The sequence below is a fragment of the Crocuta crocuta genome, unplaced genomic scaffold (genome assembly GCF_008692635.1).
Source record: "Crocuta crocuta isolate KB4526 unplaced genomic scaffold, BGI_CrCroc_1.0 scaffold140, whole genome shotgun sequence".
Classification (NCBI taxonomy): Eukaryota; Metazoa; Chordata; class Mammalia; order Carnivora; family Hyaenidae; genus Crocuta; species Crocuta crocuta.
In genome coordinates this window covers 6414996-6430005 of record NW_027527775.1, presented here as the reverse complement: position 1 = coordinate 6430005, position 15010 = coordinate 6414996, and the positions used below count along the sequence as shown (strand labels likewise).

The following is a 15010-nucleotide window of genomic DNA, read 5'->3' as shown; positions in this document are numbered from 1 at the left end:
CGCTCCTCTTAGATTCCTCCTAATAGATTTTTTCATTTTGTTCATATCCTAATTTTTCTATCCCGAGTCATAGTTTTTTTGCTGGTGTGCAACCCTCCTTCTCTTTGTATCTGACAGGCATTTCCAAGGCAACCAGCCAGGCTGAAATTTATTACTATAGCACTGTTTTCATACCTTTTCCCCACCCCCTTTCTGGAATGCCTAGCCATTCCTAATGTGCTCTGAGAGCCTTATCCTCTTATGCTTCATTCTAGCGAATCAGTTAACAGAGAAACCTTAAGTATCCACTATATGCACAGCCCTTTACTACGTGCTGTGGTGGCACTAACTGAAATAAAAAGCTATGCTGTAAAAATACGTAATCTAACTATGAATTCAAGACTGAAAATGACGATGGATATAGAAAATAGAGGTGGATATGAACGAGTACTAGGTTCCTTGATGTCACCAACTGGCTTTGTGGCTTCGGGCAAGTTCTAGAACTCTTTGAGCTCAGTTTCTTCATCTCTAAAAAAAAGGGTAGAAGTGATATCTACATCTCAGGGCTATTTATGAGGATTCAACGATATGCTGCACAAAGAAGATGATCATCATAGTACTTGCCCGAGAGCTCCCCAAGTGTAAAGTATTCCTTTTACTGGGTTTGTTATTATGATATAAAAAAGTAACTACTTACTTATTTTGAAATAGTGCAAAGAAGTATAGGCTGTCTGTCTCTGCTTCCTCCACTTCCTATGTCAGACTAACTTGTTTTCTCAGGTTCATTCCTCCTTTACTTATTTTTAACTATTTGTGATTATTTTCTGTGTTATTGAGAAAAAAATATTTCTACTACTTCCTGTAAGTTTTATAAAGCCCAGTTTGGAAGCTGTCATCCTCAGCCCTCACCTTTGATTTGGAGCCTGTCACGAACTGTTGCTAGATGGGTCTATTCTTGGGCCCCTTGGATGTCAACAAGTGATACTTTTCTTTTTGGGTCCTTCCACTGAGGAACAGGCTCCCAGTTCTGTGCAGCCTGGAGCAGCAGGGACTAAGGGCATAAGTGGAAACCACATGTGTATCAGAAAATGTAGAAGAGTTATCTTCTGCACTTGTGGGAGCTTTGGGTGACCTCTGAGCTGTAGGAAATGCCTGGGGCTATCACTCACATTTAACCAGAACTCTTAATGGGATTTGTCATTTATTGAATTTCTCAGAATAAAATGAATTCTATACATGATTCAGACATTATTGGATACATATAATATTAATATTGTATATTAATATAATATTATACATATATAGTGTATATATATTAGGTATATTATAATTGTGGTTAATAGAATGGATAAAATTATAAAGGCAAATATACATTAATAATGAAGTAGCAGAAAGAGAAATTAAGAACACAGTCTCATTTACTTTGCACCAAAAATAATAAAATCCTTAGGCATAAACTTAAAAGGGAGGTAAAAGACTCATACTCTGAAAATTACAAAACACGATGAAGAAAATTGAAGATGACACAAATAAATGGAAAGATAGTCCATGATCATGGACTGGGAAAACAAATGTTAAAATGCCCATCTATCCAAAGGAAATCTACAGATTCAATGAAATCCCTATCAAAATACCAACAGCATTTTTCACAAAACTAAAACAAATAACCCTAAAATTTGAATAGAAACACAGAAGAGTCTGAAGGGCCAAAGCAATCTTGAAAAACAACAAAACTAGAGGTATCACAATCCTAGATTTCAAGATATACTACAAAGATGCAGTAATCAGAAGAGTATGGCACTGGAACAAAAATAGACACACAGATCAATAAAACAAAATAGCTCAGAAATAAACCCAGGATTATATGGTCAATTAACCTTTGATAAAGGAGACAAGAATATGCAATGGGGAAAAGACAGTTTCGTCAATAAACAGTGCTGGGAAAACTGGACAACTATATGCAAAAGAATAAAACTAGACTACTTTCTTGCACCATACACAAAAATTAAGTGGATGAAGGACTTAAGTTTGAGACCTGATATCATAAAAATTTAGAAGAGAGCACAGGCAGTAATCTCTCTGGCATGGGCAGTAGCAATATTTTTCTAGATATGTCTCCCCAGGCAAGGGAAACAAAAGCAAAAATAAACTATTGGGACTGCAGGGACTACAGCAATATAAAAAGCTTCTGCACAGCAAAGGAAATAAACAAAACTAAAAGTCAAGCTACTGAACTGGAGAAGATATTTACAAGTGAAATATCCTTTAAAAAATTTTTAATATTTATTTATATTTGAAAGAAAGAGAGAGAAAGACAGAGAGCAAGCAGGGGAGGGGTAGAGAGAGAGGGAGACAGAATCCAAAGCAGGATTCAGGTTCTGAGGTGTCAGTACACATGAGGCTTGAACCCACAAACCAGGAGATCATGACCTGAGCTGAAGATGGACGCTTGAATGACTAAGCCATCCAGGTACCACTACAAATGAAATATCTAATAAATAATTAATATACAAAATACATAATGAATGTACATAACTCAACTCTAATAAAATAAGTAATCCAATTAAAAAAAGGCAGAAGACATGAACACACATTTCTGCAAAGAAGATATACAGATGTCCAAAAGATGCATGAAAAGATGTTCAACATCACTCATCATCAGGGAAATACAAATCAAAACCATAATGAGATATTACCTCACACCTGTCAGAATGGCTAGAATCAAAAACACAAGAAACAACAAGCGTTGGAGAGGATGCGGAGAAAAAGGAACCCTCTTGCAGTGTCGGAATGCAGATGGTGGAGCCACTGTGGAAAACAGCATGAAGGTTCCTCAAAAAACTAAAAATAGAATTATCATACGATCCAGTAATTCCACTACTGGGTATTTATCTAAAGAATATGAAAACACTAATTTACAATGATATATTTACCTCTATGTCTACTGCAGCATTGTTTACAATAACCAATTATGAAAGCAGTCAAAGTGTCCATCAAATGAATGGATAAAGAAGATGAGGTGTGTACACACACACACACACACACACACACACAGGACTATTACTCAGCCATAAAAATGAGTGAAAACTTGCCATATGCAACAACATAAATGGATCCAGAGGGTAGAATGTTAAGTGAAATAAGTCAGTCAGAAAAAGACAAATACCATATGATTTTACTCGTATGTGGAATTCAAGAAACAAATGTACAAAGAAAAAAGGAGACAAACAAAAATGCAGACTCTTATCTATAGAGAACTGATGATTATGAGAGGGGAGGTAGGTGGGAGATGAGTGAACCAGTGTAGGGGATTAGGAGTATAATTACTGTGATCAGCACTGAGTAAGGTATAGAATTGTTAAATCACTATAATGTACACTTGAAACTAATATAACACTGTATTAATTATACTCTGTTAATTATACTGGAATTAAAAAAGGTATAGAGGCAAAGTATTTGTTAATGGTTTAACATAGTATATGTTAAATATACTATGCGTATAATATCTAGCTTATAAACAAAATAATCTGCATTATGAATTTATGAGTTTGTTGTATTTTAACTTATTATCTTAGAAAGGTGACAGATAAAGAAGCATTTCTCTTACACCCACCTTGACCAGGTTATTACTATCAGTTATATTCCGATATAGGTTTATATTTATTTCAATAATTCAATGTCTACATGTTCCCATGTATCACCCCAAATTTTCTAATATTCTCACAATTTCATACCTTCCAACTTAAAAAAAGCCTTTGGCAGAACTAAACTTTTGATAGAAACTCAAAACATATATCCCTAAGTCATAACTGCACAAAGAATACAGATTAAAACTACTTAAATGATATACATAAATCTTTTTATGACAAATTATAACTTTGTTCACTGAATTGGAATTTGCTCTTATCAAATATTACTTCATGTAAGTGGGCTCTTGGCTGGAGGCCAGAAACATTTTTGTTATAGGAAGATATTTATTGTAGTGGTACTCACTAAAAAATATGATTTGAAATATCTATTTTATATGTGCTATAAACCAGAGCCCTGAGTGAGGCCAAGAATCCACTAAATGTGACTGGGACCTAAGGAGGAAATTTAGAGTGACAGAGGACTAATAGAAACTGGAAAAAAAAAAAAAATCACCAACCTGAAACTAGTATTACACTGTATTCTAACTGGAATTTAAATAAAGTATCCTCTTAACATACAATCTAGCAATTACATTTTGAAATGAGGATACTAATCAAATAATACCCAAATGTTCAATGTTTTGAAGCCGTAAATTGTATGAGCATTGAGATATTTAAACATGTTCTGCTCTTTGAGGATGCGCACTTAGGCAGAAGAGGTATCTGTTAGCATTTCTTAGGTATATGCCTGAATTAAGTCATAAAATGTAAGAGGGGTCTGCCCTATGAGGAACAAAGAGGGCTTAATTTAGGTAAACACATTATGTACAGGTCTTTCAATTGCCAGCTCTTGATAACATGATAAATATTTTAGGACCTTTCTTCTCAAATCACAAGGTCTTGGAGCCCAACTCAATTTCTTTTACCATGCCGGTGACTCGAATCCCCTCCTTTGTGGGAAAGTTTCCATTTGGTCTTCCAGATTTCCTTTCTACTCTGTGCAGAAGTCTGACCTGGATGGGAAGGGGCACCATATGCTCTGCTTTTCCTGGGATAGTCCTGGTTTACATGGGCATCCTGGTCAGTTTCGCATTTGTCTGAGAATGTTCCTTTTAAAAACAAACAAACAAACTAGACTTTATTCTTTAGGACAGTTTTAGTTTCACAACAAAATTGAGCAGAAGGTACAGAGACTGCATCTGTACCCGGTGCCCGCACACATACGCAGCCTCCCCCCATTATCGAGAACCTCCACAGGGTGGCACATCTGGTGTATTTGTTATCTGGCTGGCACACCTTGATCACTCAAAGTCCATAGCTTACATCAGAGTTCACTCTTGGTGTTGTATATTCTATGGATTTGGACAAAAATATATGACACGGATCTACCAGTATAGAATCATACAGGATGGTTTTATTGCTCTTAAAGTCCTCTGTGCTCTGACTATTCATCTCGCCCTCTCCCCAACCCCTGGTGACCACTGATCTTTTTACTGTCTCTAGAATATCATACACCTGGAACCATAGAGGAAGAAGCCCTTTCTGGTTGTTGTTTTTCACTTAGTAATTTGCACTTAAGTTTCCTCCATGACCTTTGCGTGGCTTGATAGCTCATTTCTTCTTAGTGCTGAATAATATTCCATTGTCTGGATATACCAGTTTATGTATCCATTTACCTACCGAAGGACATCTCGGATGCTTCCAGGTTTTGACAATTAATTATGAATAATGCTCCTATAAGCATTTGTGTGTAGGTTTTTTGTGTGGACACTAGTTTTGAACTCCTTTGGGGTTTATAACTTTACAACTAAAGAGTGTAATTGCTAGACTGTATGGTAAGAGTATACTTGGTTTTGGAGTGCTATTTTTAAAAAATGTATATTTACTTATTTTTGAGAGAGAGACAGAGCATGAGCAGGGGAAGAAACAGAGAGAGAGGGAGACACAGAATCCAAACCAGGCTCCAGGCTCTGAGCTGTTAGCAAGAGAGCCCGACGCAGGCTCAAACCCACAAACCATGAGATCATGACCTGAGCTGAAGTCGGACGCATAACAGACTGAGCCACCCAGGCACCCCTGGAGTGTTGTTTTTTAATGATATAAAATTATGAATTAATTAAAAATTATGAATTAATATAGGTTTGGGCATGTCTGACTTTCTGGCTTCTATAATCCTGTCTAGTAGTGTGTGATATGCATGTGCAGAGAACAAAGTTCTCACTTTGATATATGGTTACATCTGAAAGATGACTAGTGATAAAAAACCTTCCTGCCTGGCCCTTTTCAGATGCAATCTAACAAGCACCTGCCACTCAAGAACAGCACGCAGTCTGCTTGCTGGTTTAACAAAGTGCACTCAGACACAAGTGGCTAGGGACGGCTCAATCCTGACTTCAGGTGATGATGGAACTCTCTCACTACCACCCTACTCGTCACTTGGTTTACAGTCAGTTGTAGTCTGGTGCCTGCCGCGGTCTGCAGTATACACAGAGCCTGATGGGGGAGGAGGGAAACATGGGTTAGGTATATGTGAAATATGCATATGTGAAATATGTGGGGAAATGGAGTTGGAGCAGTCCTGCCATAGAGTGTATATAGTAGTCGGGGCATTCTTGTTACAGTGGTCTCATCATTTAATGTATAGTATAAACATCAGCAAGAGTTATGTATTTATTGGGTAGCATTTTTTTGCAGTAATTATCATTAATTTAAACAACTCCTTTTACTCTCAAAAGCATCCTAGCTCAGATGATAACTTATATGGAAACATTTTATATGGATTCCATCAATAGGGTCTCATTCCTCATAATGTCCAGGTAGGTTAGGCCTCTGGGGATCCCCAGTAATGGCTATAAGGGTGTGATATTGTGATTTATAAAGAGACATATACATTTCACCTTCTATCTTGTGTCTGGCACAGAGCTTCTACTCTGTGTACTCTATGTACTGAAGTCTCCGTAAAGCCCCAAAAAATTGCGTTCAGAGAGCTTCTGGGCTGGTGGACCTGTGGCGACGTGGGTAGAGATGTGGGTAGAGAGGGCAGGAAGGGCCACACTCTTTCCCCATGCCTTGCCTTGTGCATTTCACCTCTCTGGCTGTCCGTGAGGTATGTCCTTGTATAATAAACCACTAGTCTAGTAAGTAAAATGTTTGGCTCAGTTCTATGAGCTACTCTAACAAACTGATTGAACCAAGGCAGTGGGTCACTGGAACTTCTGATCTATAGATAGCTGGTCTGAAGCACAGGCAATAACCCGGGCTTGCAACTAGCATCTGAAGTGGGAAGGGAAAGGGCAGTCTTGAGTGACTGAATCCTTAACATGTGGGATCTACCTTTTGGTAGATAGTGTCATAATTGAGTTAAATTCTAAGACACCCAGCTGGTGTTCAAGAATTGCATGGGCAGGGAAAAGTTGAGGAGAAAAGAAAGAAGGTTGAGAAAAAGAAAAGTCAGAGAGGGAGGCTACAGTCAAGAAACAGTCAGAGTAATCAGAAAGGTCACCATTTTGTGAATAACTAGATGAAATGATAGCAAAATGCTTCAGTGACACAGGCAATGCCTATTAAGAGGTAACACTCACTCAGTGCCCACTCTTATTCCAGCCACTTTTCTAAGCAGCTGGCAAATATTAACTATTATAATATTAATAACTACCTTATGAAGGGAGTACTGTCATTACTCCGTTTTATATAAGAGGCAATCACATAGAGACAAGGTAACTTACTGCCCAAGGTCTCACCTTTTGCAAATGGTGAAGCCAAGAATTTAATGCAGATTAAAAACACAGATTAAGTTCATGTTCTTAACCCCTACTCTACACAGCCTTTCTAGACTGAAATATTACTTTTTTCTGTAAATACCTTCTACCATAGATAGCAAGAGAAAAAAACAGATGAGAAACCAGAGTATTTGTATTGTTTTTAATTACTGTGAAATAAAAACTTAACTGGAATGGGAGTATAAAGGAGTGATTGAACATTCATCATAGTTGAGATGCCGACCAGGGGGTGCCATGAATTTCAGCGAAGCAGGGGATCCTAGCACAAAGTGAAACACAAAGCCCTGGCGCTTTTTCCCTTTTCTACAGGTCAGTCCTGGGTGGTTGCCCACCCCCCATCCCCTCCCCCATCTTTCCCAAGCAGACATTACTGGTTAAGAGTACACTTACTGGAGTAAAAGGAGAAGTCACTTGATTTTTATGACCACACTAGAAAATGTTTATACACTTTCACAAGACAGACTGAATGCTCTGCAGTTTAACCTCATGGGATGTGTCCAAAGAAACACAACGAAGTGAGGTTCACTCCATAGCTGTGCACTGCAAGGAGCACTCTCAATGCAGCTAGCTTTTGTAGACCTGGAGTTTTTTCATTAATCATCAGTGAGGCTAAAGTGCTGATTTATACCTATAATGGTTATACCTTTCATCAAGGTCAAAAGTAATTTGTTTAGTGGCTGTTTCATTTACAAAGAGTATTTATGATTACAGGCACATCAACAAAATGAAAAACCTTCTTCCAAAGTGAAAGTGATGCGGGAAGCATATGATGGACACCTGACCCTAAAGAGTAATCCTGTATGATAAATGCCCCCAGTGGCAAACACTATCCAGTCACTGTTCGCCTCCCCAGCACATTCCTCTCAGCATCTTCTCCAGGCTGTTGCTTAATTCTGAGACTTGATAATTAGGGCTGACAAAAAGCTGGTTTGTGTTTCATTCATATTGAATGACTTCTAGTTCTAAATAGCAGCAAGATACTACTTTATTACCTTAAACTGTGTCCTGATCGCATTTGGGATTTATAGCCTCCTTGTGATTTCTGCTATCCATGAAATGGGTTAAAAATGTGCCCTGTGGTTCAGTCGGTTAAGTGTCCGACATCAGCTCAGTTTGTGGGTTCAAGTCCCACATCAGGCTCTGTGCTGACAACTCAGAGCCTGGAGTCTGCTTCAGATTCTATGTCTTCCTCTCTCTCTGCCTCTCTCATGCTCATGCTCTGTCTCTGTTTCTTAATAAAAAATAAATGTTAAAAATTTTTCTTAAAAATGTGCCCTATCTTTGCTTTGTCTTCTCTTGGGGTAATTCTTACCTTTTGTATTGGATGCAACTTTGTCCAACGATCTACTTTTTTTTGTAGTTATCAAAAGAAAATATTTGGTAGCCCATTTTAAAATAAAATATATGAAAATAATGTCACATATTCCCCGTTTAAGGATTCTAATACAGCAGGATCCCAATTCACTGATATCAATCCAATAACTTAAAATGCAAAATCTTGTAGTAGTAAAGAATCACACATTTTTTTTGACTAGTCCATTTATTCATCTATATGTTTAACAGGGAAATAGTCAATAAAGATACTAGACGTTGTAAAGCGATTTCAAAGTAATATGTACCTAGGTAGTTTTGTGCATTTTAGCAACAAATAGAATGTTCCATCTGTAATGAGGTTCTTTCCTCTTTTCAATTAATCTCTGTCTTTTCTATAGGCAGTTACTGTTACATAAGCCCTGAGTCAGGGGGATAATTCATCTAGTTTTCAGGAAATTCCCTTCCTTTTTTTTTTTTTTGACAAGAAACATATAAATTGGCTTTTTAAAAAAAAATGTTTTATTTATTTTTGAGACAGAAGGAGACGAAGCATGAGTGGGGGAGGAGCAGAGAGAGGGAGAGACACAGAAACTGAAGCAGGCTCCAGGCTCTGAGCTGTCAGCACAGAGCCCGATGTGGGGCTCGAACCCACAAACTGTGGGATCATGACCTGACACTTAACCAACTGAGCCACCCAGGCGCCCCCATATAAATTGGCTTTTAAAAGTGGCTGTTATGGGGTGCCTGGGTGGCTCAGTCAGTTAAGCCTCTGACGACTTCAGCTCAGGTCACGATCTCACAGCTTCAAGCCCCGCGTTGGGCTCTGTGCTGATCTGGAGCCTGCTTTGGAATGCGTGTCTCCCTCTCTCTCTGCCCCTCCCCAGCTCATGCTCTGTCTCTCTCTGTCTCTAAAAAATAAACAAACATTAAAAAAAAAAGTGGCTGTTATTTGTAGGCTCTCCAATAGTGATTCACACCAAATCCACATGGTCCAGATGAAAGAGGTGACTTATGTAAGAATTTAGTAAATGTGCTATATTCTCTGGTAAGCCTATTTTTAATTCGCACAGCCTTTTTCGTTAGTATTTGGGTCAAAATTCCATTAATGAAAGGTATTTTTCCAGATATCCTCCACTTTAGGAAACCTGAGTACTAGAGACTTAAGGATTTATTGAAGTAGGCCTGACAAATATTTTGATTCAAAAGCATGTTTTCCACTGGGATTTTGAACATGCGTTTTTTTTTCCAAGAACTACAGTGAATTTCTTTATAATGAACAAAATTCTGAATATAAAATAAAACAAATTGCTTTTATTAAGTCCTTTAATTTCTTTTTTAAAAAATTTTATTTATTTTTGAGAGAGAGAGACAGCATGAGCAGGGAAGGGTCAGAAAGAGAGGGAGACACAGAATTTGAAGCAGGCTCCAGGCTCTGAGCTAGTTGTCAGCACAGAGTCCGATGCGGGGCTCGAACCCACGAACCTGGAGATCATGACCTGAGCTAAAGTTGGACGCTTAACCAACTGAGCCACCCAGGCACCCCAAATCCTTTAATTTCTTAATCAGAACATTACAGGTATTATCTACTGGATATTTTAACTGGTATCCACTGCTACTGAATACCCTCAATCATTTTGCTTTGAAAGGCAGCAATATGTTAGTTGCTAAAATAAACAGATAATAGTCTAATTGTTGTGGTTAATGTTTGGAAGCTTTTTGTTCTACTTAAAAGGCAAGCATCATGAGGGCAAGCACTATAGTATTTTTATCTATTAAATCCCCTATAAAACTTTTTTACTATGTTTCTTGTCTGTCTATACCACCTTTAAAGCTTTCTAACTTTCATGAACTGTTAATATTGAGTTGATATTAACTTGAATTTCATATAGACCTGGACATTTTAACATATAATTAAACCCCAAAGAATTTGCAATAGGTATCTAGGGACTTCAGACATTGTCCTATAGCCTTAAGAAACTGATGAATGGATCAAGAAGATGTGGTTTATATATACAATGGAATACTACATGGCAATGAGAAAGAATGAAATCTGGCCATGTGTAGCAACGTGGATGGAACTCGAGGGTATTATGCTAAGTGAAATAAATCAGGCAGAGAAGGACAGATACCATATGTTTTCACTCATTTGTGGAACAAGAGAAACTTAACGGAGGTCCATGGGGGAGGGAAAGGGAAAAAATAGTTAAGGAGAGGGAGGGAGGCAAACCATAAGAGACTCTTAAATACTGGGAACAAATTGAGGGTTGATGGGGGTCGGGGAGAGCGGAAAGGGGGTGATGGGCATGGAGGAGGCCACTTGGGATGAGCACTGGGTGTTATATGGAAACCAACTTGTCTATAAACTATAAAAAAAAAAAAAAGAAAAAGAAGAAGGGTAAACACTTTACGGGCTCCTGGTTGGCTCAGTCAGTTAAGCGTCAAAATGCTGATTTTGCCTTAGGTCATGATCTCACCTTTGTGGGACTGGGCCTCCCGCTGGGATCTGCGCTGACAGCACCAAGCCTCTTAGGATCCTCTCCCTCCTTCTCTCTCTGTCCCCACAGTCCTTCCCCACTCTAGTGCAAACACTCTTTCTCTCAAAATAACCTTTAATTTTTAAGAATTTTTGTTTTATTTTTGAGAAAGTACAAGCAGGAGAGGGTCAAAGAAAGAGAGGCAGACAGAAGATATGAAGTGGGCTCTGTGCTAGCAACAGTGAGCCTGACGCAGGGCTCAAACTCGTGAACAGTGAGATCATGACCTGAGCCGAAGTCCGACGCTCAACCAACTGAGCCAAGCAGGTGCCCCAAATAAACTCTTTTAAAAAAAGGTTAAATACTTTAGATCATAGTTTTCTTACTTTTAAAGTTTTAGCTTATCTTTAAAGTTCCAAGTTTTAAATAATTCTTAATTTGTGCTGAAGTGTCTGTTTCTCTTGGGAATGTCTGTTAGTAAAATACTTAGCCAAACTGAAACCATATGAGCTCTAGGACGTACTATTTCTTAACTGCATAGAGATGGCATTACCCACAGAGTTTACTGTGATGGTTTTAATATATGCCCACAAATTCTTTGACACTCCTCTCTTTAAAAGGTAGAGGCTCATTTCTCTCCCTGAGGATGGCTGAAATAACACTGTGTGACTTCTGACGTTGTGTCGTAAGATGGGATACAGCTTCTTCCTTGCTTTCTTTCTTGGATGGCTTGCACTGGGGTAAGCTAGCTCCCAAGTCACGAGGACACTCAGGTTGCCCTACATGTTTACATGGCAAGAAATGGAGTCCTCCTGCCAAGAGTCAAGTGATTCTTATCAGAAACACATTCTCCTACCTAGTGACCCCTTTAGACATCTGAAGTGTAACCTCATGAGATGCTAAGCTAGAAACAACTAAGCTGCTCCTGAATTTCTGACACACAGGTCTGAGATTATAAATGTTCACTGTTATTTTACTTTGGCATATTTGGGGGTAATTTGTTATGCAGCAATATATAATACACTTACCAATACACTTAAATGAGGAGCTTTTGTAAATATCAACAAAACTGCAGCTAAACTAAAATTCATCTTATTTCTTAGGGAACTAGGTTTTTAAAACCTCCTTAAAAAATACTGTTTCATGTTCAAAGATATTAATATACTATTAATATAAAAAATCACAAGTGTCCCCTGCTACAATTAAGTAGTCTTTCCTTTGGTGGCAGATCTAATGAAAATGGGCAGAAAGGTGAACTCTCTTCTTCATTATTATTCTGCCTTTATTCTTTGCAGTTAACCTTTCTGCTTGGATTGATGGTCATCACGTCTTAATTTGTGTTTATTGAGCTCCCCTGTGTATTTCAAGTCAAATTAGGAGCCATATAGCATAATAAAAATTAATTTCTCTTCCTAAAGAACTTAAGACTTTCAACAAAGAATGATGTGGGAATACAGTTAGGCATATGGTATTCATAACAATAATGATATACATAGAGGGATGCCTGGGTGGCTCAGTCGGTTGAGTGTCCGACTTCGGCTCAGGTCATGATCTCACAGTTCGTGGGTTCGAGCCCCACATCAGTCTCTGTGCTGAAAGCTCGGAGCCTGGAGCCTGCTTCGGAATCTGTGTCTCCTTCTCTCTCTGACCTTCCGCTGCTCACACTGTCTCTCTCTCTCTCTCTCAGAAATAAATAAAAAAAAAACATTAAAAAAATAATGACATACATAGAGATAAGGTAATGCAACAGAAGGAATACCTCATTGTAACTGAATTTTCCAATATATAGTGTCTTATTTAATCCTCCCAGTAATATTATGAGGCAAAAAATAAGCATTTCACTAGTTGATATTATTATTTCTCTTGAAAATAAATATTTTTCTGCTTATAGATGTATTTGAGAGACTTAGATAATACGGACAGATACTCTCATGCAGAGTTGGTGTAAATCATGCAACAAGCTGGCTTAAGAATTATGTGATGTAGTTCATGCATTTAATTCAATGCATTTAATTCTGTGGCTTCATTAGAACCTACCAGGAGGTACCATTGAGCACAATAAGGCCAAGTCTGTTACCTGACAACAATGAATACAGAGTCTGATATATCAGATTAATTTTTAATCCCATATTAGAGAGAGGCTGGCCATTTTTAAAAGTTTTGTTGTTTTTGCTGTTGTAGTTTTACCTTTTAGAACACCATGTTGTTGCAGATCTTTCTCAAATGTGCTAACAAAGGGACTCTTCAGAAATACCACAGAAAGCCAACTGAAGATTTTTAGTCACTCATATTATTGAGGAACGTGTAGTATATACGTCTCTAGGGCAATTCCTTAAAATAATTTTAAAATAAGCTCTAACTTATTTAGGCAATAGGATATAGCTTTCCTTTTCTTTTCTGTGTTAATCTGAGTAAGCTCTTAGCTTCCAAACCAAATTCAAACCATGTACTTTTACTTATGAAATCAAAATTGGCAGATTTTTTTTTTTCAGATTAGAGTCTTATTCCATATCAAGCCATTTTACTAAACTTGAAAATTTGGAATTTAAACCAACCAAATGCAATTACGATTGTGTTTTTCTTGATGAATCTCAGAGGTGTTACGTTTGTATGTGTAGTGTGTGTGTGTGTTTAAGGCAACTGTTAGAGTATCAAATAGTCTTTTACAACAGTTTGGTGATGTTGTATAAGGACTATTTACCATAAAATCACTTGAATTCAAATGACTGATCTATTTAAACATCAGATGCTAAAAACTGTTCGTAATTTCTTGAACTTACATAGGCATATAAATGAACTACGTAGAAAACAGACAACTAAAGTACTGAGGGTGAGGATCATAACAGAATTTTTTGTTTTGTTTTTTAGAATCCTGTAGCTTATAACAATTATTTTATAAAACAACTGGGGAGAAAAACAAGAGACATCTCAGAAGCTGGTTACTCTTGGGATTTTGCTGGTAGAGTTTGTTCAGAGCCCTAAAGCCTGGAGAGAAGCAGGAGTGAGGTTAATGAACTTGGCTTTCAGACCAGAGCCCGTCCCTTGAGGAGACTGTTGGGTTATTTCACATATGGCAAGGAGGGATAATGTGATACATAGGAATTTTTTTTCTTGCTTCCAACAGTCATACTAAATTGCACAATACTTTATAGCATGTCTCAAATACTTAAAACATATTCTGGGATAATAATTTTATACACACACAAAGAAAATCTCAGAAGGCCATAAATGTTGCTCTTCTACATAAAAGAAGGCTGACAAGTGAGTGGTTTCTGAGGCTTGATCATAAGGTAGAGACGTAAATGAAGCAGGCTGTCACTGAATAATTCTCAGTAAATAATTGGTCTTCCATGTCAAGACAAACAGCTGCTGGAACTCTTTGGAAAATGCTAAAGAAATTTAAGAATTCATACTGAAAGGACTTTTGGCATTATCACATATGATGGTCAGAACTGAATATTCTCTGGGAAAGGTAAACACTAAGAGAAACTGTCTTCTTGTATCATGTTTTAAAACATGCAGTGGTTTATATTTATTCCAATTTAAAGTTTAAAAAAATGACTCTATCAACCACTTAAGACTCAGTACTGAAAGATACTGAAGAGGATATTAAAAATTATGAAGTACAATTAATAGTCTCGGTGAACTTGAGATTTAAGAGAGAAAAATTTCACTAAGGATTTAAGAAACTGAGAGGTGATATTTTCAGTAATGAGTCAGGAAACTGAGAAGGTCCAGCTTTTTACTTAAGGTTTGCCTACACTTAGACTACTTAAATTTTTTTTTAAGTTTATTTATTTAGAGAGAGAGGGAGAGGGAGACGGAGGGGGGGGGG

General features: G+C 37.6%; 1 protein-coding gene across 1 annotated transcript in view; it reads right to left on the bottom strand.

The window, feature by feature from the left end:
• Nucleotides 1–928: 928 nt before the first annotated feature.
• Nucleotides 929–15010, bottom strand: part of LOC144239171 (rho GTPase-activating protein 7-like) — a 182956-nt gene continuing 168874 nt past the window's right edge. Inside the window, exon 4 of the mRNA XM_077773179.1 lies at nt 929–1030. Coding sequence (XP_077629305.1) covers nt 929–1030 — 102 coding nt within the window. The remainder of the gene's footprint in view (nt 1031–15010) is intronic.